Source organism: Sebastes umbrosus, chromosome 7 (genome assembly GCF_015220745.1).
Source record: "Sebastes umbrosus isolate fSebUmb1 chromosome 7, fSebUmb1.pri, whole genome shotgun sequence".
Classification (NCBI taxonomy): domain Eukaryota; kingdom Metazoa; phylum Chordata; class Actinopteri; order Perciformes; family Sebastidae; genus Sebastes; species Sebastes umbrosus.
Genome location: NC_051275.1, coordinates 29,497,057 through 29,521,871, shown reverse-complemented (window position 1 = coordinate 29,521,871; position 24,815 = coordinate 29,497,057). Strand labels below are relative to the sequence as shown.

At 42.1% G+C, this 24,815-nt stretch overlaps 1 protein-coding gene across 1 annotated transcript; it reads left to right on the top strand.

Annotated features, from left to right (window-relative positions):
- Window positions 1-4,184: 4,184 nt before the first annotated feature.
- LOC119491848 (period circadian protein homolog 2-like) lies at window positions 4,185-24,771 on the top strand. Its single transcript, XM_037776096.1, is given in 23 exon segments — window positions 4,185-4,333; window positions 10,541-11,095; window positions 12,198-12,290; window positions 12,561-12,715; window positions 13,049-13,170; window positions 14,067-14,268; window positions 15,604-15,655; window positions 16,137-16,279; window positions 16,811-16,889; window positions 16,974-17,080; window positions 17,246-17,399; window positions 17,507-17,615; window positions 17,702-17,978; window positions 18,146-18,299; window positions 18,387-18,529; window positions 18,694-18,900; window positions 18,991-19,322; window positions 19,324-19,834; window positions 19,837-20,450; window positions 20,563-20,827; window positions 20,931-21,162; window positions 21,375-21,525; window positions 22,213-24,771. Coding segments are annotated over 22 exon segments (4,698 nt in total). The 5' UTR covers window positions 4,185-4,333; window positions 10,541-10,640; the 3' UTR covers window positions 22,354-24,771.
- The last annotated feature ends 44 nt before the right edge of the window (window positions 24,772-24,815 follow it).

Below are 24,815 nucleotides of genomic sequence, written 5' to 3'. Positions count from 1 at the left end.
AGTAACATTAATAATGTCTGTTTTATTCAAGTGTCCCACTAAGTCATGACAGTGTGACAGCGAGCCATCATGCACAAAACCAGGAACCTGAATCTGAAGCAGCTAAATGGATTTCAACCATCATTATTTTTATTATTTACACCTGCGTTTTTCACTGTGAAAAAGGCCTGTTGTTGTGCTCAGTGCATCAATATAAAAATGTGCCATTCAGAAATATGGTACAAGGTTACTTCATTACAAATTTACACCTGCTTGTGTGTCAGCGTTGCCTCCGGTGACCTCCTCTCTCGCTCTACTTCATGCGGATGTCATCCTCCTCATCATGCAGCTCTTTTGTGTGTGACGGCTGTTTATCACCTGAAGTGCACAAAAGGGCTGTTTTGTATGACTCAGGAATCATTTCCTTTAACACAGTCTCTAACTCCAGCGACCATCATTTATTGGTTCTCTCTATTACTTGAAGCTGCAGTCATTGCTCAGTGTGAATCATCTGCTGTGTGTTGCTGTTGTTCACGGCAGTTGCATAATTCAATAACTCGTGGAAGGAGTGGTCAGACACAGTGGCATATATCCTGTACGGAGGATGTAAACAAGGGATCTGAAATAGCAAATGAAAAATAATCTGTGCATCATCTTTCCTGACTTTGACATTCATGAATATAAATGATGGTGATCAAGAACAGAGCCGTTAACTACAGTAGCCGTGTGCCGTTTCTGTCCTCCACTCCCTTAACCTCAGCTTACACATATTTGATACTGGACAACGTTCACAGGCTTCATGCATTACACGCCTGTTTTTAGATAATGGTGATTTTACATGCACAGGAGGACCACACCTACACACTTATAGCTAAAGACAAATGGTGTTGACACTAATGTACACCCGGGAATAGACACTACAAAGGATTCTGGAAATGCATTAAAATTGCAATAATACGTAACCGACTTTGACATAGTGGCTTCATTTCTATTGTCCGTTTCAGACACCTGTGTGTCTCGGCAGTATGATGATGTCAACTAACATCATTCAACTGTGAAGGATCCATATTCAAGCATCTGTGGAGTTAGTTTTTGGTTCAATATTCAAAAACATATAAAGTTGAATGGATTAAAGCGGACATATTATGCTTATTTTCAGGTGCATACTTGAATAAGTTTACATGCTTTAAACCTACAGTAGGCAGAATATTTTGGCATCATTGGGCAAAAATTCCATAATAACCTTTCAGCATATTGTAATGCAGGTGTTCTGAGAGAAAACTAGACTTCTGCACCTACTCTTGTCTCTGTTTTCAGGCTTTAAAAAATCTAGCCAGTGACGGGAGAGTTTGACTAATCACAGGTCAGTTCAGAGAGAGAGAGCATTGCTGTTGGCTGTTCATTCAACAGAGGCAGCTGTCAATCACTCACTAACTCCGATCAAACGGTCAAACTAGGCAGCGCTGATCAAATATGAATCTCCTCACCTCCTCCTCTCCTCTCCTCTCCTCTCCTCTCCTCCCTTCTCTCAAATCAATATTCTGTTACTGTAATGCCTATTTCTCGCCTTAAATGTTTTCTGAAACATCTTGTAGTGTACCGTTTAGCTGTAAAATGAGAAAGTGTGCTCCGGCTGGTGGGCGGTGCTTGGTTAACAGTACATTAAACTAACAAAAGGTGACACTATATATCACTGTGGTGATATATAGCCCAGCGGATGTCTGGTTAGATAATCATGGTATTCATGACCGCCACTCAAAGCTCCTGGGCTTTACAGATAAAGCCTCCCACATCATGACTCAGTCATGTTTAGGGAATTCCTCCCACCTGTAGGATCTCCCATGCTGCAGCTAATTAAATGTTGATGAGGATCCATGAATCTCATTTTACAGCCAAAGTAGTTTCCTCTTCGGGGGGGAGAAGGGCTACATGTCGAAAGGGCTCCTGGGAAATATTGGAAAACACGGACCAACCAAGGGAAAGCTATTTTAGTGGGGGTGGATGTGGGAGAGTTGCCTCTCACGTAATCCTGAGTGGACACGAGCATCATAAGGCTGACAGCAGGGTGTGTTGTTGACTGGAGTGCCACCTCAGCGGGGGCCGGGGGGTGAGGCTGAAGCTTGAAACTGGCACTAACATTACTCAGAGAGTGCTTCCTATTCTATGGAGGCTCTTCTTGGCTCGAGAGGAGGAAATATGGTGTTGTCGCTACCGAGCCAGCATGTGAAAATAATAAAAATATCTGCTCTCCAGTCTCAGCCAGTCATGACAAGCTGCCATAAAGCAGACTTCACACAAAGCAGAGTCCCATTCATCACAGCAGGCTGTTGAACAACGATCTGGCGGCATAAGAGGAGGATGTAAACGCTCATCCTTCTCAGGTGTTACACCTGATGATGCAAACAAGAGACAGCGAGAGATTACTTGTGATATATTTTTATTATAAGTTATAGGCTTCAAACCATTATAAGAGAATTGTAGTTAAGATTAAAAAAACAACAACAAATGAATAAATAAAAGCAGTGATAAAAACAGTAACAGCAGCAATATAAAAAGCAGTAATAGCAGCAAAAGATACAAATATAGAAACAGTAATAGCAGCGCTTAAGTTTGAATTTACTCATTTAATTTAATATCTTTTTGATCAAGTTTGTGTATTTTCTGAATATCTAAAGCTTGGGACTGGAGGAGAAAAATAACACACAATAGATAAATTCCTTAGACTTTTATGCCTTTTCTGCCATGAATGGATTTGTGTCTTGTGCTTAGAGGGGTGTGGTTTTATATCTGTGAGCATTATTTGTTGGAGGTTCACATTTATGATTATGTCTGGTTTGGATGATGCTGGTGTATTGTTCTGTTAGATGATGGTGGGCTGACATGCCGTAATGAAAACATGTGAAATACTCCATCCCCTCTCTCAAATCATCTTCCATAATGTGATTTTCTCGAGGAAAGGCAGCATCACAGCAGTGTAATAACAGATGTGACGCACGTAGCTATGGAAAAACATGTCTATTAGCCACCAACACATGTAGACTTTTCTCTCCATGCACTCCAAGTGTTTTCTTCAACAGGCATAAAAAAAATTATATATATATATAAGATAAGATAAGATAAGATAAGATAAGATAAGATATTCCTTTATTAGTCCTGCAGTAGGGAAATTTGCAGTGTACAGCAACAAAGGGGATGGTGCAAAAAACAAGATGCATCAGCTAACACAGTAAAAAAAAAGAGCTAAACAAAGTGTAACAAAATACGAATCATTTAAATAGAAGGAAGTATAAAAATAGGAGCAGTATATACAGTATTGACAATAAACAGACTATTAACAAAATTGCACAAGTGGAAAATGATATTGCACAGTGAGAATGAAATGAAATTCCACCTAAAAATATTTATTATATATTATTACACCTTAGTAGTAATAATGATAATGATATTGCACAGTCATTATACAGTATAGTGCAGTTATTGTCAGTTTTTGGTGTGTAAGTGTCTCTCTTAAATTTTCCCTTTCTTACAGGGCCAAAATCAATATACAGCTTCACAGTATCAATCATACAATTGAACAGTCAAATGGCACCTCTAACAAAATGAAGATACACATAAACAGAAAATAAATATATAGAAAATAAATAATAAGTAAACAAGAATCCATTCTCTTCTGATGGTCTACCACTATTGTGAATTTTTGCGTATCCCATCTTAATTATTCCTCCTGTAGAAGCTCACCAATATCACTACTTTTTATGAAATCATTAAAAGATTTCCATATTTCCTCATAAACACCCAGTTTGTTTTTCAAGGTATATGTTATTCTAATTGAACCTATTTTATTGTGATATTTAACGTGGTTAATTATTTCCTGGTTGTCACACTTTTTCCACTTTTATGTAATGTCAACACTAGATACGTTGTTTTACATCCAGCATGGTCGTATAACCAGCACCAGTCTCACGCTGCACACCACACAGGCAACATGGGTTTCCACGTGAAGGGGCTGACTTGTTTATATAAAATGACGGACAGCAGCTCTGAGCCAATCAGCTCCCACTATGTCATTCACGTCATTTTTTACCATGGAAACCCCTATTTGTTAGCCAATAGGAGAGCGCTAGGGGGCGGGGTTTGAATTGAGGTCGCGTTTTGAGCCCGCTGATTGGTCGGTAGCTCCAGAGCCGTTGAGAGACGTTGTGAGGAGGAGGAGCCGTTGGTCACTGTGTCAAACCGTCTGAATCCTCCGTGTCTCATTGATGAGGAATACCGGAGCCTTTTCACTAACTGCTCGGTTATAATTTTACTCGACACCGAGGACAACCAAAAAGGCGATTGTTTTTTATCAGCACAGGTTGGTAGTGTTCATTTTAACTTCTTCATTGTAGTAATAAAACATTAATAACTGAGCGTTACCAGTTGCATAACTGAAGCTCTCTTCTGCGCATGCGCAGCTTTGCTCTACTTTCTTATACTTCTTTTATAACCTAATTAAATGCACTTTTACAGGTGTTTCTCTTCACAAGTAGATGGAGTAAACATGTCTGCTTGTTTTAAATGTTAAATGAACCCCTCTGTGGTTAAAAAGCTGCTTTTTATTGGCTGGTTTTGATGGATATGGTGCACTTTTTACATAACTGTGTCAGTGTACCGTGGCTCTGGATTGCAGGTCAACGTGTGTGTGTGGATGTTGAATAGCAGGTCAGTGGTGTTAAGATAGGGGGAAGGGAGGTTTGCTCCCAATACTAATCAGCTTTTACTTATTTTAACCTTTTATCTTGTGTGAACTATAAGTGGAATATGATATACAGTGTAATATAGTAATTTACCTTTAAAATGAGCTGTTTTAGTTGGACTAAGAGGAAGATTTGTCAACATTGCTCACCTTATTTAACACAGGTAATGGCTTTCTTTAAATATATTAAATATGTCAAATGTAATTGAGTGGACTTAAATAAAAAAAAGACTTTTCAAGGTCTTGGCTTACTGTTCACACAGAGTACCTGACTCACAGTACCTGTGGATAGTCAAGTAAAGTCAAAGTTATTTCTATAACACATTAAAAACAACATTAGGAGGGGAAGGGAGGTTTGCTCCCATTACTAATCAGCTTTTATTTACTTATATTTAACCTTTATCTTGTGTAAACTATGTGTGAAATATGATATACACTGTAATATGATCATTCACTTTTAAAAATGAGCTGTTTTAGTTAAACTAAGAGGAAGATTTGTCATCATTGCTCACCTTATTTAACACAGGTAATGGCTTTCTTTAAATATATTAAATATGTCAACTGTAATTGGGTGGACTTAAATAAAAAAAAAAACTTTTCAAAGTCTTGGCTTACTGTTCACACAGAGTACCTGCCTCACAGTACCTGTGGATAGTCAAGTCAAAGTTATTTCTATAGCACATTTAAAACAACATTAGGAGGGGAAGGGAGGTTTGCTCCCATTACTAATCAGCTTTTATTTACTTATATTTAACCTTTATCTTGTGTAAACTATGTGTGAAATATGATATACACTGTAATATATAGTAATTTACCTTTAAAATTAGCTGTTTTAGTTGGTATAGGACTAAGAGGAAGATTTGTCAATATTGCTCACCTTATTTTCACAGGTATCAACTGAGAAAAATGGCTTTCTTTAAATATGTTAAGTATGTCAAATGTAATTGGGTGGACTTAAATAAAAAAAAATACGTTTCAAGGTTTTCAACAGTTTGTCCCTGCCTCACAGTGGATAGTCAAGTAAAGTCAAATTTATTTCTATAACACATTAAAAACAACATTAGGAGGGGAAGGGAGGTTTGCTCCCATTACTAATCAGCTTTTATTTACTTATATTTAACCTTTATCTTGTGTAAACTATGTGTGAAATATGATATACACTGTAATATGATCATTCACTTTTAAAAATGAGCTGTTTTAGTTAAACTAAGAGGAAGATTTGTCATCATTGCTCACCTTATTTAACACAGGTGTCACCTGAAAAAATGGCTTTCCTTAAGTATGTCAAATGTAATTGGGTGTACTTAAATTAAAAAAATACTTTTCAAGGTCTTGGCTTACTGTACACACACACAGAATAGTTTGTCCCTGCCTCACAGTACCTGTGGATAGTCAAGTCAAGTCAAGTCAAATTTATTTCTATAGCACATTTAAAACAACATGAGCTGACCAAAGTGCTTTAGAGACATAGTGCAGAATAAAAACAGGTCAAGAGAGCAGACAACAAAATCACACATATCCACAGACAGAGACCAAGATAAAATCCATGAGTAAAAGCCTGTTATAATGAGCATTATAAAAGGCCAATTAGTAATCACAATTTAAGTACATTCAAAAGCCAAAGAAAAGCGGTGGGTCTTGAGCTGTGCTTGATAATGGATACTAGGTTGAAATGTTAATCACATTACAATGCTGTTTAATTCAATGTGATCTAAACATTGAGACCTTTTATTAGATTTAACCTCAGGTAGAGCTTTGATTTCTAGTTATGTTAAATATGTCACCATATGACTACACAGAAAGCAGCTTCCTTTAATACAAAAGACTGATTAACTCTTGGTGACAAAGACTTTGTATTTTATCATTATTCTTATTATTATCATTATTTTTTTTGCAGTTTTACTCATGTTATTACTCTTGTCATGATTCATAAGGTATAAGATACATGTAACTTAGCTATAATGTCATGAAAATACTAATTATTCAGACCAGAATATGTACAGCAGCTTATCCTCTTAAAATAACACTGGACAAATGTTTTGCCCTGTGATTAACTAGATTGTGTAAATGATAATACAATATATATCCCATCTTCCAACATTATATTTTCTTTTATATATTCTATCTTTTAGCTGTTGCTTATGTAATTCTTGACTTCAGAAGCATTGTGTAGCTGGATACAAGTGAAAAGCATGTGGTTTTATGAAACGAGGCTATTATTGCTTTGTGCTGCACTAGAGCCAAATCCATGTGACTGGAGCAGCGTTGTATAATGCTACTTGAGATCTGTGCCAGTGTGTTGGGTGTATCAGCGCTCACAGCTGAAACCGGGCTGAGCTGGAAGAGGAGGAAGCTCACTTCAATTATGTCACTCTTCTGCTCTGTTTCGAGAGTGTTTGTGTGGACATTTCTTGGAGACTTTTGAAGATTTGGAGAGAAATTTGTAATTTAGCACCTGCTGTTCTGTGATGTGATGTTTATAGAGGAATGGGTATCTGGTAAGCTCATATTCATATTGAAATGCATGTTCTTTAAGGTTTAAAACAAGTAAATGGACAGGATGTTGTTCTGATTTGCTATAAATGATGGTGGTTTTGTTTTGCTGTTTCCCGAGGCAAGCCTGGCTGCTGTTTGCACAAGTTTTGGAGGACAAATTGTTTGATATTTTCATGATGGTGCAGGACTGATATGGGAGAAATCATGATAAACCTCTTATTGCTGCAGACCTTGATACATGTTTGGCAACAGTTCCATTGCGATAACCTAGTTTTTATATCTTTTGTAGCATGTTTTGTTGGCTGCTCAAGGCTTTAAAGCGAGGGTAGGCAAAATATTTTTGGCATCCTTGGGCAAAAATTTCATAATAACCTTTGAGCATATTGTAATTCAGATGTTCTGAGAGAAAACTACACTTCTGCACCTCCTCATGGCTCTGTTTTCAGGCTTTAAAAAATCTAGCCTGTGACGGGAGACTTTTGCCAATCACAGGTGATTTCAGAGAGAGAGAGAGCGTTCATAATGGCTGTTCATTTAACGGCGGCAGCTGTCAATCACTCGTAAACTCCGAGCAAGCGGTCAAACTAGGCAGCACTGATCAAATATGACTCAATATACTGCATTACAGTAACAGAATATTGATTCATATTTTATCAGCGCTGCCTAGTTTGACAGTTTGATTGGAGTTTGCGAGTGATTGACAGCTGCTCAAAGACGGCAGGCTCCAGATCAGCTCTTACTGGTTGTTTTCCTCCGGACTGTGAAATCTTGCAGATGCCGTTAGGAGCACCAGAGGACACAGAGACACATGATTTTTTTCAGATTACCAGTCTCATGCACTACTGTCAGGATATAGCGTTTTATAAAAATAACTTTTTTTTAATCACATTTGCTCCTACTCTACCTACTGCAGCTTGAATACCTTGCTAGATACAGTTAACACTGCTCCCAGTAAACAGACTGAGTGATCATAAATAATTTGCTGGGTTATGCAATGTTAGTGTTATGATTTTGTGTGATGTAGTGCTGTGTCATAAGCTTAAACATTTCTTTTCTCTATGCACAAGGAAATAATAACTTTCTGTTGTAGGGCTGCAACTAACGATTATTTTCATTGTTGATTAATCTGTTGATTATTTTCTTGATTAATCGATTAGTTGTTTGGTCTATAAAATGTCAGAAAATGGTGAAAAATGTCGATCAGTGTTTCCCAAAATCCTAGATGACGTCCTAAAATGTCTTGTTTTGTCCACAACTCAAATATATTCAGTTTACTGTCATAGAGGAGTAAAGAAACCAGAAAATAATCATATTTAAGAAGCTGGAATCAGAGAATTTAGACTTTTTCTTAAAAGATTACTCAAATTGATTATCAAAATAATTGCCGATTAATTTAATAGTCGACAACTAAATGATTAGTCGTTGCAGCTCTGTTCTGTTGACATGATGCTGACCTGAGGTCAACCCTAACTTCCTCCTGACATCCTAACCTGTTGTCCCTCCTTGCTCTCTCCTGATTGGCCATTTGCAGCAGCCAATAGAAAGTCCCATCTGAGCGCTTGGCAACTTCCTCATTTGAACTAAGTGGGTCATTTCCTCTAAGGTGGCAGTGGGTGGTTGGAAAGTCTCCTAAGTCTTTTTGTAGATCGTTGAGAAAGGAAAAACCTTCATTAAAACTTTGAGAAGTTACGTAAAACTGCTTATGTAAAGCGAGAAGAATAGACCAGTTGAACTTGCGCTCTTACATAAATAGCTGCGCCCTGATATTGGATTGCAGGGAAACTGTGCAATATTTTGGATTTGGCATCAGTACCTGTTGCCAGTTTTTCCTATTATGGCTCAAGCAGACATAAATAGCTTAAGCTACTGCTGGTCTGCTGTGGAGGGTGTAGGAGGACGAGGAGGAGGCCGCAAGGCTGATTGAAACTGTTTTTTACACCCCTGAATTGCTCGTGTGGTTAGCCACAAGGAAGTGAAACTCAACCTGTATTCATAATGTGGATGCTCATGTTACGATCATAGAGTTGGCAGAGATTATGTAAGGTGACTTGTGTAATTACTGAATGTTATGACACAAGGTAAATGGTTCTCGAGGGACTGTAGGCACATCTTTTCTTATATTGTTCGTCCATTCAGGGGCGCTGCACTGTGTTACATAAGGCTATGTTTATTTGTGAACATGGTCAATGCATCAACTCATCTGTTTATCATGTGTTAGCGTGGGATCTGTGTCCGTGGTATTAATGATAATTCTGTTATTTATTAGGGAGAGCTGTTTTTCCCCATAGATTGGTTGTCAGTTTTTCCTCCTGCCAGTTGATTAGTTAAATTGGGAAAGGCCACAGAGAAGCTCCAGAGCATTTTATCTTCCCAACGTCCAAATTAGTCCTGATGGTTTGTGAGCACGGTGACAGCCCAGTCGCACAGCAGTTCCTGAAATAGTCACAAAAATGAATGTATTGATTTGTGGAATTGTGGAAGTATAGAGTATGGTGAACGCTGCGTAGGGAGGAGGTCGCGGTGGATGGGCGGGTCAAAAAACACAGGACTTTCACCCGGGAGACCAATGTTCATGTCCCGTGTGAAACCAATCAATGTTGACTTATTTGTCACGTAACTTCTATAATTAAGTTACACCACTTCCGGTGTTATTTCAACTCAAACCACGATCTTTTCCTAAACCTAACAAAGTAGTTTTGTTCCCTAAGTCTAACCAAGTCAATCTTTTCCTAAACCTAACAGAGTAGCGGAAATTGACATGTTCATCTCGTGTTGCTGGACATTCGTAGGAAAACACGGTAAAAGTACGTTGCTTAGAGTTGCGCTGAGCGTCATCAAAAAAAGGGAAATTTGTGTCTATGTACACAAATCAAATAGATTAGATTTTGTGACTATTTCACGAACTGCCGTGAGACTGTGTTGGAGGTGAAGGTTTCAGAGCTGTGTTTTCATCTCTACAGACAAACCTTTCAAAAGGAAAAAGCTCTTTTGAAAATGTAACCAGATCAAACTGGTCTGGAGGCTTTAGTCCACCTGGAAAGGGCAAACAAAGGCCTATTTACTGTGCAGACCTTTTGAAGGATGTATAGCTGCTGCCTTCGTGTGATTTTGTGTGTGTGTGTCTCGGTCCTGCTGTGCCCTTTTCTTTATCATTGACTTTTTAAAAGGCTGAGATCCAACGCTACACTGGCTGTTCAGATCAAAGTGATGGTTAATCCCTATTGATTGCTTCTTATTTTATCCTACTCTCTGTATTGATCTGCTATCTGTGGAAGTGCACTTCATTGGAGAGGGTGTGTCTGAGTAATTTCACCTGTGTTTTATTTTCAGACTGCATCCTGAGGCATCAACTCCATTTACGTGCTAGTGCCAGGCGCATGCCATGTGGAAGATAACTTAATCACCCATCGTTTGCCTTTTGGTCCGCCCCATGTCTGAGCACAGCGATTCAAAGCACTACCTTTACTCAACCCTGGACGGGCGCGAAAGGAACCGGGAAAGAATCGGCCTCCAGCTGGAGGAAGAGGAAGGCTCCCCCTGCGGCCCCATCAGCCAACTTCACCGCATGGCCAACAGTTACAACAAGGGCTGTGACGGGCGGGACGGGGTCGAACTGGAAGCGGAGTTGGGATTGTCATCTGAGGGGAGCGACAGCAGCCACGAGCACCTGGCCTCGCCGGGCTCCCCGCACGACGACAGGAAGCGGCCATGCCCACCCTTACACGAGGATGTTGAGATGGGTGGCAGCGGCTCGAGCGGGAGCGGGACAGAGTCCCATGGAAACGAATCGCATGGCAATGAGTCCCACGGCAATGAGTCTGTGGGCAGCTCAAGTGGCAACTGCAAGGACTCCGCTCTCATGGAGTCGTCAGAGAGCAACAAGAGGTGAGGGCACATCAAACGCACTGAATTGTGGTAAATTAAATTTTTTCCCACCGCCATGGGGGAGCGGACCATCTAGGCCACGGAAGTAAGGTTCATTAAATGTAATAGAAGGGCCATTTTCTCCTCTGTGAGTCACTGGTGGTATGAGTCATTGTTGTAGTCTAGCAGTGACTGTCTCACACTTAGGAAAGAAGTGGTTATTTAAATCCTAAATATGATACGACTATAAAAGACAAGGACCGTTAGCACAGTTTCATTTAGAAACAACTTGTTCAAAAGCAAAACTATCTCTATAAAGGAAAAATAAATATAATGCAGACTCATCACTTAAGCAGGTTAATTGTTATTTGTAGGTGTCAACATTAATCATATGCTGTGAGATAGTCAAATACCACTGTGCCATTTCCTCAGAGATAATATTTACATGATTTTGAGAAGAATGCTGTATTTCAGTTGCAATTCTAAATAGCTCGTCTGGAGAAAACAGCTCACCTACTGGAGGTCGGCTGTTACATAACCAAGTTTTAAAGTGTCAACCCGTAAGATTTCAGTCCTGGTTGATTTGGTGACACCCTGTTTACTGGTGGTAACAGCAAATGTGGTTTAACACTACAGGTCCCAGAATACAAAACAAACTATATTTAATAAAGAATTTGTCGTTTTGACAGTGAAAATGCTTTTGAAGCAGCAGCAGCAGTAGGAAATGTTCAGTTTGAATCAGAAATAACTTTATACAGCATTTTTTCTTCCCTTGTATTTTCAGTTATGGCTTACTTATCCCAGATAATAGAGTCAAATAAATATATACTTAGAGAAAAGGCTCTGTTTACATTTAGTGGTGCACCACTTGGTCCTTTCATTGAACTGTGCCACTTATTTTTACATTTCAAATCCAGGGACAGATACGCTTGACCCGCCTGTTTGCTCCTTGTTTGCTGTTGTTCATATTTATATAGACTTATTTATACAGATGGTATGTTTGTGGTATTCTGGGCACACTTTCTAACACCAAGTCCTTGACTCACTTAATATGTTTAGTCTTACCTTTTTGTTTTGGTGCTCTCAGTGTTCTCCCATAACGCTCCGTTGTTTATGGTTGCAGCTCAAACTCTCACAGCCCCTCGCCGCCAAGCAGCTCCAACGCCTTTAGTCTGGTGAGCTCCGAGCAGGACAACCCTTCAACCAGCGGCTGCAGGTTAATATACATCTTTCATCTTAAGAAAATAAACTAAGACCGTAAAAGATAACTTTTACGGTCTTCCTCCGTGGTAAAATGGGAGTTTTTACTTGCATGCAACAGTAGAAAGTTCTCCAGACTAGACCTGCTGGAGATGCACACCCCTGCCAATCAATCCCTCCATAATTCATCCTCTTACATACTGATGGCACATTCTCGGGGTGTGACGGCACTGGTGAGACCTTGTCATTCTGACACACGTGTATCTGTCTCATGCTCGCCCTGCAGCAGCGAACTGTCCGCCAAAGCGAAGACACAGAAGGAGGTCTTCAAGACCCTCAAGGAGCTGAAGATGCACTTACCGCTGGAAAAGAGGAGCAAGGGCAAGCCCAGCACCGTCAACACGCTCAAATATGCGCTGCGATGTGTCAAACAGGTGAAAGGTAAGAGTCGCTTCCTTCTGTTGGCACTTTTTTCATGCACATGTTCATCATACATGTATTCACATTGTAGTTATTGTACATCAGCTATTGTGATGATGGTGAGGAAACTGATATTTCTTCTTAAATAATTACAAATATTGTCGAATTTTGATCCATCTGGGCCATCAATTCTGAATCATATTCTCTAATTTGGGGTGTGAATATTGCATAAAGATCAATGAAAAAACTATGGTTATGAGATAAAGCATGATTCTTATATATAAAAGTATCTTTTTCATTGATACTGTATTTGAAATTGTTTGTGCATTGATCCATCTTCTCTTTGTTTTGCAGCCAATGAGGAATACTACCAGATGCTGATGACCAATGACAGTCAGCCACCAGGGTTTGATGTATCGTCCTACACCATTGAGGAAATCAACAGTATCACCTCTGAGTACACCCTCAAAAACACTGTAAGTACCTCTGATCTTCACCTCACAACAGGATCATGGAATTAGCTTATGTTTGTCTCAAAATATGATTTGAGTTATTTGAAATGTGCAAATGAAATTTAAGAATTTGTGTTGTAAGTGAAAGTAATTTCTCAACTGCTGAAATCTGATGATGTTTACCAAACTAATACTAATAGAACTAATAGACTGAATATTGTGCGTTGTCTTCCCTTTTTTTTCAAATGGAAACGAACACTCAGACGTTGCAAAAATCTGTTACGTAAGTTACCAAAGTAAGCTTATCAAAGCTAACCAATAAGATTATGAATAATGTGAACGCTAGCACCAGCTGAGTCAAAGTTAGCTGTGCTAAATTAGGAAATAACTGAAAGGGATAGTGGGGTGGTATGTATATTCTCCCATGTTCTGTGAGGAAAATTATTATTTTTGTGAATGGAGTCTGGTGGCTTTTGAAAAGAGCGGTATGAGGGCATCCGTTTCCCGTCGGAAAGGGCCGTCTGACGGCGAGGTAAAACGGCAGTAGATGGGAGCAGCAGAAAAGCGTATTTTAGCCACCTAAAAAAATCAACATCAATTTAAGTGTACGCTATATTTAGAATATTTTCACCGCTGTACCTTGCCATCAGACAGCCCTTTCCGACAGGGAGCTGAAGCAGTTATGTCGCTTGGGAAGGGCTTAGGAAAATAGCATTTTGACACTAAAACATACATACTTTGACCAAGATTTTAATTTTCAGATTTGAATACATAAGGATCACCACTGGGAAGCTACAGAATGATATACAAACAATAAAATGATGGACTTGCCCTTTAAGATTGAATTCCTCAGTACAACATACAAAATATTGTGAAAAATGTGAAAACACATAACTAACTGATTTTCTTTTTTTTTTCAGGATATTTTTGCTGTTGCCGTCTCACTCATCACGGGGAAAATTGTTTACATCTCGGACCAGGCGGCGTCCATCTTGAACTGCAAGCGGGAAGTGTTTAACAATGCCAAATTTGTGGAGTTCCTGTCACCTCAGGACGTCAGCGTGTTCTACAGCTTCACCACGCCGTACCGCCTGCCCTCATGGAGCATGTGCACCGGAGCAGGTACCAGCTATCCCTAAACTGGAAAAACTGTTTTTATGTAACCTAAAATCCTCCATTACAGACTTTATCACCCACAAAGGGCACATGGAGAATGCACGCGAAACACAACCCATACCACCTGCACACACACCGGCATATATTTCCTTCACATGACTCCCCCCCGTGTACACACGCTCATACACACATAGCACATATTTCATTAACATGCTCATTCACACGTTAATGAATGCAGGCCTACTCACACACACCTGCCACAGATTTGCTGAAGACATAATCGCATGTTGGTGCATTCAGAAGCTAAGAAGAGTTGCCAGTTTATTAGGTACACATGCAGAAATCTAATGCAAAGCTCTGCAATAAATCCTTTTTGAGGGTTAAAATTGTATTGTTGACACTGTCTTAGAGGAGTTAATTCATGTCTATGGTAACATTTTGTGGTGTATGGCATTATATTGATGGGTGTTTTTAATTTTATGTCCGGTCTTTTTCAAGAATCCACTAAAAACAACTTTCTGAGACGTACGTCAGCATCAAATAATGTGATCCTTCAATCAGTTTTTTAGCCGGTTGTCCCTTTAAAGAGGACCTATTATGCTCATTTTCAGGTGCATACTTATATTTGGGATTTCTACTAGAACATGTTTACATGATTTAATGTTTCTCATAGCGGCTGTGCTGCAGCACCTCTTTGGGTTCTATGTGTCTTATGTGTTACTTGATGACATCAACACATTACAGAAGAAGAGGCAGGACTTTAATCAAAGTGTTTGAGGCAGTTCAAGAGCAGTGTTTCTATGGGGGAGAGTAACTCCCTTTGGCGTGGACTTTGATTTTGTAACTTTGCAGACCTTTTACATGCACAAAAAAACTACACACTAGCACACTAAAGGAAATGGAAAAAGCACAAAAGCATAATAGGTCCCCTTTAATGCTATTCCATTGTCCACCCACTTTAAGTACTGTGGTTGCTGTTGTGGTCTTAACTGGAACAGCTTGTGGTCATTTGGGGATTTGGGAGCTGTTAACAGTCCAGTGATGTCAAAGCAGTGCCGTTTTGCAGGGATCACTGGGTAATTCAAGCTGGTTAAGTAATGGCCGAGCAGCTGCAGTTTTACATAAAACGTTTTCCTTGTGCTTCGACTGTAATGTATCTTCAAACTTCAGTTGCATAATTGCGTTTTTACCCTCTTCCCTTTTTTGGAAGAGAGACAAACTTCTCAGGTCATATCTACAGATGACTAACCAATGGTTGGTTTGGAAATCTAATGCATTTGGTGATCTAATGTATTTGGTGATATATTCATCCCACCTTCCTTCTCTCTGTCTCTCATTCAGAGTCGTCTCCCACGGAGTGCATGCAGGAGAAATCCTTCTTTTGCCGCATCAGGTGAGTGGAAACGGCCGGCGCCTTCTCTGATCCATAGTTTCCTGCTCAAACAGGCTCTGAGTCAGCAGCACAGGGTTAGTGAGAGGAGGGAGGAAGTCAGCAGTTGTGAGCTTTTAAACAGTCTCTCCATCAAGTGGCCAGATGGGGCGTTACAGCTACAGTTTAACATACAGTAAAGGATGATCATTAGTTAGAATTAGGGCTGTCAAAGTTAACGCGATAATAACGCGTTAACGCAAATTCATTTTAACGCCACGAATTTCTTTAACGGTTTAAGGCAATTTGCGATTTTAAGGTTGTTGCGGGCTCAGTTTTAAAGCTAGAGGGAAGATACTGGCATCATATGAAACTAGAAAAACCTAAAGAATCCCTTGGTACCATTTGGTGCAGGCAAACTGAAATTTATTTTGAAAGTCTCTTTAGATAATACTCCAATACTATGAAACAGTATTATAATGGTGTGTGTTTGGTTGTGTTGTAGTGGCGGTAAGGAGCGTGAAGGAGTTATGCAGTACTATCCTTTCCGAATGACTCCGTACCTGATGAAAGTCCAGGATGCTGAGCTGGCTGAGGAACAGTTCTGCTGTCTCCTGCTGGCCGAGAGGGTGCACTCTGGATACGAAGGTGAGGCCTTTTGACCACACCCGCATGTTTTCACACACATTTCTAGTGTTCATTTTACTTCATTTAATACAGACATAAATAAGGGAAGTAAAATGCAAAGGGAAAATAATGCATAAATAAATAAATAAAATGTAATAATGAATAAATCAATTTAAAAATGTATTTAAAATAAAATGTAATAAATGCAAAAACAAATAAATAAATTAAAAGTTAATGAATAAATAAAAGGTAAATTTAAATAGAAGAGTAGATGGGAGAATTAATACAACGGTAAAGAACTAAAACAAATAGCAATTAATGTCAATTACATTTATTTGTAATACTATTTTTGGTACATTTAATGGCATATTTATTTATCGAGTCATTTATTTATTTATTTGTTATTTTGGCGGGTTCTATCCTCCAGATATACAAATGGCACAAACATTTAAATAAAACAGTTGGCTAAAAGCGAGGTGCATGTTTAATGATCACCATTTGCTTTTTTGTTTTACAGGCCAATTCATTTTTTTTCTTCTTCTCTCTCCACAGCACCCAGAATCCCTACTGACAAGCGTATCTTCACCACCACACACACACCTAACTGTGTGTTCCAGGATGTGGATGAGAGGTGAGTGGACTGAACATCATCTGTGCTGCTGTGTTGTTGAATGAAGTGAATGTTTATAACTGTTTTTTATTGTTTCTCCTTAAGGGTTGTTCCTCTGTTGGGTTACCTCCCTCAGGACCTGATCGGGACCCCTGTGCTACTCAATCTGCACCCAAGTGACCGACCCTTAATGCTGGCTGTGCATCGAAAAAGTAAGAACCCCTTTCTCTCACGTGGTTGTCTTTTTTTTTATTCTTTATTTGATTTTGGGACAGCAGTATATATTACAAAACATACAGTCTAGTCAAGTGTACTCAAAGATAAAATAATTCAATAATTTGCTCATCTCTCACTCACACATCTTCTGTTGCCAACAGTTCTGCAGTCCGCCGGTCAGCCGTTCGATCACTCCTCGATCCGTTTCTGTGCAAGAAACGGCGAGTACGTCACCATCGACACCAGCTGGTCCAGCTTCGTCAACCCCTGGAGTCGCAAGGTCTCTTTTGTCATTGGCAGGCACAAAGTCCGCATGTAAGTATACCTAATGTGTTGTTTTAGTGAAGGTTTTTTTGTCATCAGTAGTTGGAATAATTTTAATTTTGAGCACTGTAGATGACAGCGGTCTGTGCGTTTTTCAGGGGTCCTGTGAATGAAGATGTATTTGCTGCACCAGCTTTCCATGGAGGGAAGATCATGGACTCAGACATCCAGGAAATTAGTGAACAGATCCACAGGCTGCTACTTCAAGTATGTACACACACTAGACGCAAACTTAAATACACATTTTCATACACGCATTTGCCAGTTTCTGTAACAATCTTCCCTCTCTTCAGCCGGTCCACAATGTGGGCTCCAGCGGTTACGGCAGCCACGGCAGCAATGGTTCCCATGAGCAGCTGGTGAGCAACGGGAACGCCGCGGTGGGGAACACAGCGGAGGAGACCAAAAAGGCGGAGGAGACCAAAAAGGCCAAGCCTCCCAGGACATTCCAGGAGATTTGTAAAGGGGTCCACATGCTTAAGAACCAGGACTCCCAGGTCTGCCTGCGCTCCCCTCCTATGTCGCCCTCACCGTCGCCATCCAAGCCTGAGCAGAAGAAGAGCTCTGACTGTGAGTTCAATTTAATATACCCGTTACCTGTGGTCGCTTTTACTGTAATATATACTGCAATGTGCAGTGAAAAGTGAATTCAAAATCAAACAAAAGTGTGTTTAATGTTTGTGTTCAGCTCTGTGTGTTTACCTGTTTCTGATGTTTTCTCTTCCCTAACCCTCCAGCAGCAGTTCAGAGGAGTTCAGCTGCGCGTCTGAAGGGCTCAGCGCCCCCTCTGCAGATCAGAGACGGTACTGCAGCCAGCATGGAGGACCTCACATGCAAAGACCAGACTGTCTGCTCCTACCAGCAGATCAGCTGCCTCGACAGTGTCATCAGGTTGGTGTTTGTGTCCCCGTATGATGATAGTTTTAAGATCACGTGTGTGGCGCATGCACTCTGATTAAATCCATATCTGTTTCTCAGGTACCTGGAGAGTTATAACATCCCCATCAGAGCGAAGAGGAAGTACCAATTCTCCACCAACACCAGCACCACCTCCTCCAACTCTGATGATGACAAGAAGGGTTCAGAGGACGGGATGCAAGTGCCTCAGGACACAAACCAAAGTATGTACACACCATGCATCTGTGTACATAAACACATGCCACAAAACATCTAGGATATTAGATCCACCCCCTGTGTTGTTCATTATCGTTGTTGCCTGCATCAGCTTTAGACTGTAATCATCTATGGCTTGGAGCTAACAGAGGATTGCTCTCTCCCCATCCAGACCCTTTGATGCTTGACACCCAGCCAAGCCTGTCAAACATGAAAGCACCTAAGAAGCCTTCATCTGGGGCAGCTGCTGTGGTGGGAGGCCCCCTGGCACCCCTAGCCCTGCCCAGCAAGGCCGAGAGCGTGGTGTCCATCACCTCACAGTGCAGCTACAGCAGCACCATCGTCCACGTGGGAGACAAGAAGCCTCAGCCAGAGTCTGGTGAGTGTCAGCGTCCATTTTTTTAACATAAGTGATGCTAGAAAACAAGTTCTGTTTGACTGATGTTTATGGCTCCGATTCGTTCTACAGAAATGATCGAGGACGTGGCGGAGAGCCCTGCGCCCCCGGCTCTGCATGTCGGCGTGGTGTCCCCGCCCAGTCAAGAGGAGGAGGCCTACAAGCGGCTGGGACTGACCAAACAGGTGCTGGCTGCACACACCCAGAAAGAAGAGCAGGCCTTCCTCAACCGCTGCCGAGAGCTCCACAACGCCAGGACCTTCCATAAGGACTGTTTCACATATCTGCACAAGCAGAGACGTCCAGCCAACGCTGAAGGCGTACGAGGTGCAGCCAAACAGGGGACCACCAGACCTGAGACTACCGCCAAGAAGGGCAACCGTAACAGGAAGTCCAAGAAAGCAACGGATGAAGCATCCTGACTCGTCAGACAGCGACGAATCAAACCGCAAACCCCGGCCCCCTCTCCAGGGTCTCAACCAAACCTCCTGGTCTCTGTCAGAGGCATCCCAGTCAGCTTTTAACGTCTCCTACCCAGCCATGGTGCCTGCCTACCCGCTCTACCCCCCTGCACCTGCAGCCTCAGCCCAGGCCCCCCACCCTGACCCCTCACTTTCCGCCGGCTTTGGAAAGGGGCAGAGCACCCAAGCCCCACCTTCTGCCTCTCCGTTTGCTGCACCCATTGTTACACCTGTGGTGGCTCTGGTGCTACCCAATTACCTCTTTCCCCAAATAGGACCGTTAGGTCAGATCGGGCAGTTGGGGGCCGCTCCTAGACCAACGTTTTTCCCTGAGCAGGCCCAGACGCAACCTGCATACACTACCCAGCAGCCCTTTCAGCCCCAACAGCCAGCCTATGCCATGCAAACACAAACCCCCTACAACAGTCAACAGCCGTTCCCTGTGCAGACAGCCTTTACCCCCAGCAGCCATTCCAAACCACACAGACCCCCTACACTACCCCGCAGCCCTTCCAGGTTGCTCAGACCCCCTACACTACCCCACTGTCCTTCCAGGCTGCTCAGACCCCCTACTCTACCCCGCAGCCCTTCCAGGCCTCTCAGACCCCCTACACTACCCAGCAGCCCTTCCAGGCCCCTCAGACTGCCTACACTACCCAGCAGCCTTTCCAGGCCCCTCAGACTGCCTACACTACCCAGCAGCCTTTCGCTGCCCAGCATTCTTTCCCAGTGCAGACTCAGTTTGTGGCTCAAGCCACGTATCCAGCTCAGCCCTTCCCCTATAGTCTAGCCCCCGAGCCTCTCAAACCCATGGCCATGGAGCCCAGAGAGGGGGCGGCGTCGCGCTCCTCCACCCCAGCCTCTGGAGCGAGGGACCCCGCCGCGTCACCGCCACTGTTTGAGTCGCGGTGCAGCTCGCCCCTGCAGCTCAATCTGCTGAGCATGGAGGAGGGACAGCGTTCGTTGGAGCGGCAGGACAGCACAGCGCTGCTCGCTGGAGGCCTGGGCAGCAGCTCAGGGGCAGCTGGTGAGAAGAACAGAGGCTCAGCCAAGACTGAAAACCACCAACAGGTGAGAGTCACAATGTACCGAGTGAAAAGAAGAGAATGTATCTCCGTCTTGTTACGGCTTCACCCACATAAAGCTTGTCACAACGCTGATGGTCTGCTGCCTCATGTTTCAGGTGGAGTCTCCAGGAGATGGGGCTCACAGCGACGGTAACTCCTCATCCTGCGACTTGCTGGACATCCTAATGCAGGAGGACTCCCACTCTGGGACCGGATCAGCCACCTCTGGCTCCATGGGCTCCAGATCGGGCTCCAGATCGGGCTCCAGATCAGGTTCAGGATTGGGCTCAGGATCGGGCTCAGGATCGGGCTCAGGATCGGGCTCAGGATCGGGCTCAGGCTGTGGTACATCAGCTAGTGGAGCTTCAGGCAGCAGAACAGGTCAGTAAAGCAACACTCAAGCTTGAACACTTTCACTTTTCTTAGGAACATTTCCTATGAAAAGTACACGTATTGATTTGTGTCTCTCTAAAACTGTGTTTAGGGAGCAGCAACACCAGCAAATACTTTGGCAGCATTGACTCTCTGGAACACGACCCCAAGGCCAAAGCCAAGACGAGAAGTGAAGGAGGCTCTGATGGCAGTCAGTCACAGACCAAGGTCTCAACCCAAGGCGAGGGAGAGCATTTCATCAAATGTGTTCTCCAGGAGCCCCTCTGGCTGCTGATGGCCAACGCTGACGACAAGGTCATGATGTCATATCAAATGCCACCCAGGTGAGTCACAGACTGGGAGGAGGTATTATTTTAGGGGTAAACAAAGGCCTGTAATGTAACAAAAGAAACAAATGAAAGTGCAAAAGTCAGTCAGATGTGTTGAGTTTTCTGATAGTGTGCAGATTTCTTTATGACTGATTACTCAACTGTCTAAACATAATATGCATCGGTCTTGCCGGTAAACTATAATGTGCGTGTTTGGTGACCCACAGGGACATTCAGAGGGTTCTGCGAGAAGACAAGGAGAGGCTGAGGCAGATGCAGAAGAGCCAGCCTCACTTCACTTCAGACCAGCGACGAGAGCTGATGGGGGAGCACCCCTGGATGAGGAGGGGAGGTCTACCTGCTGCTATCAACGTGAAGGTAAGGACCACACACATGTTTGTGTATCTCAGAAATATATACAGATATACCAACCCTGTCTCACGTGAAGGCGCATAAATAGCATAACATTACACGGACATTCTGCATGTCATGAGTACACATTTTAGTCTTTTCACGTGTCATTTGTACGCTGAGCAAACGTCCACAGTTAGGTCCAGGCAAGAAAACCACTTAGTTAAGGTAAGGGAATCGTAATGGTTGGGCTTAAAATAAGTAAGTAAAACACGTACAGAAACAACTACGGAAAACATGTGACAAATGTCAACAAAACACACATGACAAACGTCACTAACTTAACTTACAGAACAAAACTCCAGTCTTGAACACGGGTGTCCTGGTTAAAAGTCTGGTGATTGTTGGACCCATCCACCTCCTCACCAGCCCACCATAAGTGATCTTTCTTGCTTTTTATACTACGTCACTAACTCTTACCGTAGCATTAATTCACAGATGCGTTTACATTTCAGTCAGTACAGGATACATGGCGTGCAAATGAAACACGGAAATCAAGAAAGGCGTACTTATTGCACGCTAAACGCCTTCCGCATTATCGTGGCATTTATACGCCTTTTCATGCAAACGGGCTGGATATACATATACAGCTATAGTTATATAGTCAAATTTAAATGTATTTAATATCGGCCTTGTGTGTGTGTGTGTTTTTAGGAGTGTGTATACTGCGATGACGCGATGGCAGCCCCCATGGAGGAGGACATGCCACACATGGACCTGGGCGAGGAGCTGAGCCGAGAACGCCAGAGCGCTCAGAGCCAATCAGAGTCTAAGCTTCAAGACACTGGCTCCTGAACGCACACGCCGCCAGCAGGGGGACACACTCGACCACCCATGGACCTTCACTTACACACACACAGACACACTGTGGATGTGAGACAAACAAACTGTGTGCCTGACCATCCACACGCACACACAGCATAAACTCAAGCAGGACTCTGTGCTGCCGTTGTGGTGAATATAAGGATGCGTGTGAGTTTCTGAGGAGGACTGCTGCTGAAGTGCAGTTCTTAACCCGCCCGTACAGGGGGCAGTAGCGCTGTATGAGGGTCTTTGTATGCATGACCCTCATATAGTACTTTTTACAGCTCACACACACACACACACACACACTGAAAGGATCTGGGCCTAGCCTGTGTGGTTGGTGACCTTTGGCCTCCCAGATATTGTTTTATTTCATTGTTTCCCTTCCCTGTTTGTCAGAGGCAGAGCATTACAGCAACATGAGCAGTTATTATCCTAAAAAAGTTAATGGGTATCTTATTAACTTATTCAAATATATGTGTGATTAGGGTTTAAAAATGTTGTTAACAGCATAGCTGTTTAAATCCTCTGCAGCCAGTCATAATGTTCGTGTTTTCTTGTTTTGCCACATTCAAGCATTCTCAAACCCCCGTTTGTTTTCAGATTTGTAACTATGTAGAATACTTGTGGTGCACATTGGATGATGCAGGCTGGGGTCAAACTTTTGTGTCATGGATTAGTTATATCGCTACTGTCCTCGAACCTGAGTATTTGTAAAATTCAGGGGCAGGGCAGTGGTTGCACTTAACTCAACAGCCAACAGACACGTAGGCTGATAATAACTTTCCTCAACAATGACAATCTGATCATTTACCTAAGTATCTTATTTATTTTCTACCGGATAATATATCTAGAATAGATTGTTTTAAGCTAAAGCCAAATCCTCTCAGCTAAAAGACAACTCTAAACTGGAGCTAGCTACACAGAATAACCTCAAAGTGTTGTGGGCCTCCGCAGACCTTAAACCAGCACATGTGCTATGAACAAGTGGGCGTCATCACAGATTAAGAAGCTGCTGAAATACTTTCTGTTATAGGAAACAGCAGAAAATCGATGCATGAAAAGCAGAGATTGACAGGATGGTGGTTACATCAAGGCTGCAAATCAAGGTCAAAGCTGAAAATGTTTTAATTTTATTCAAACTAACAAGGTCATTGCGTGGGATCAGCATTTCCCTTTCACCTCCGGTTTCTATCTCTAAGTGATTGTTTTTAAAACAAAGGTGTGTCCGTGTACAATGCAGAATATTGCAAAAAAAATGTCAAGTAATATTCTTTTTCTGTCAATGTGGTGCAGCTCTACTACACAATGTCATGTATAGAACAAATCAGTCGGGAGTCAGTGGGGGATTTATACATTATGCAAAATGACAGATCCTTGACTCATTGAAAAGCTGTTGTGTGTGATAACCGTGTTTTCGACAGAGGGCGATACTGAGCACGTATAGGAGTACAGGGGAAAACGGCGTTACAGCTGTAGCAAATACAGGGACCCAGGGGTACCTGCCTCAGAAGTAACCTTTTATAGAGACGGGGCTACACAGGAAATGGTGACATGTGTGCGTGAGGAGCCACTTGTCATCTAGCGTTAAGTATTAAGGAAACGGTGGCTCCATGTAGGTGAACAGTAGGAGAACTGGGAACAACTCTGGTGCTACGACAGAGAAACTGTTGAGGCAGGCTTGTGAATGTAACAGACTGGACCAAGAGCAAATCCAACTTTGTTTTCAAGATTTTAATTTTGTCTGAATTTATTTTTAAATATATATTTCTATTTTTTTTCTCGTGTGTTTTGTTTGGCGACAGTAAGAGCTTTTGAGTGTCTTAGGGGACGGACCCTACCTCCAATAAAACCCAGGTCATGTTACTGTAAGGAGAACATGTGCATGTATGTGCATGTGGGCAAAGCGCAATGGCGAGAGCGGTCAGATACTTGAATGATTCCAGTGAGTGATGGGCTCGTACAGAGACTCTGCTTTCTGTTTCTATGAATGAATACACAGAGAGGACAGCCGCCTGTCACCACCCTTAACTGCAGTCTATCTCTGTCTTTTCTGTGACAAAATATCTCTAGGGGCATCCTCCAACACTCACCTGTGTATAAACCATTAAGAAAGCATGAATTGAGAGTAAGCCTGAGAACTTACTCACAAGACCTCGCATAGAGGGAATTCATGTTTATATTAAATACACACTGGTGGGCTGTTGGAAGCACCCTGATCTGTAAATGCATACACACGGTACTGGCACAGGATGATGTGTATGGACATGTACATTTCTTTCATTGCCACTGTATGAGTATGTGGTATATTAAACTAGCACAGTTATGTGCTTTTTTTTGTAGGTAAGATGATGTGTTGTTTGAGACATGTTTGAGAACCAATGTTGTAATAAAATTACAGAAATATAACCCGAGTGACTTAGATTGTTTTTTTGCTCAACATATCGAGGTCA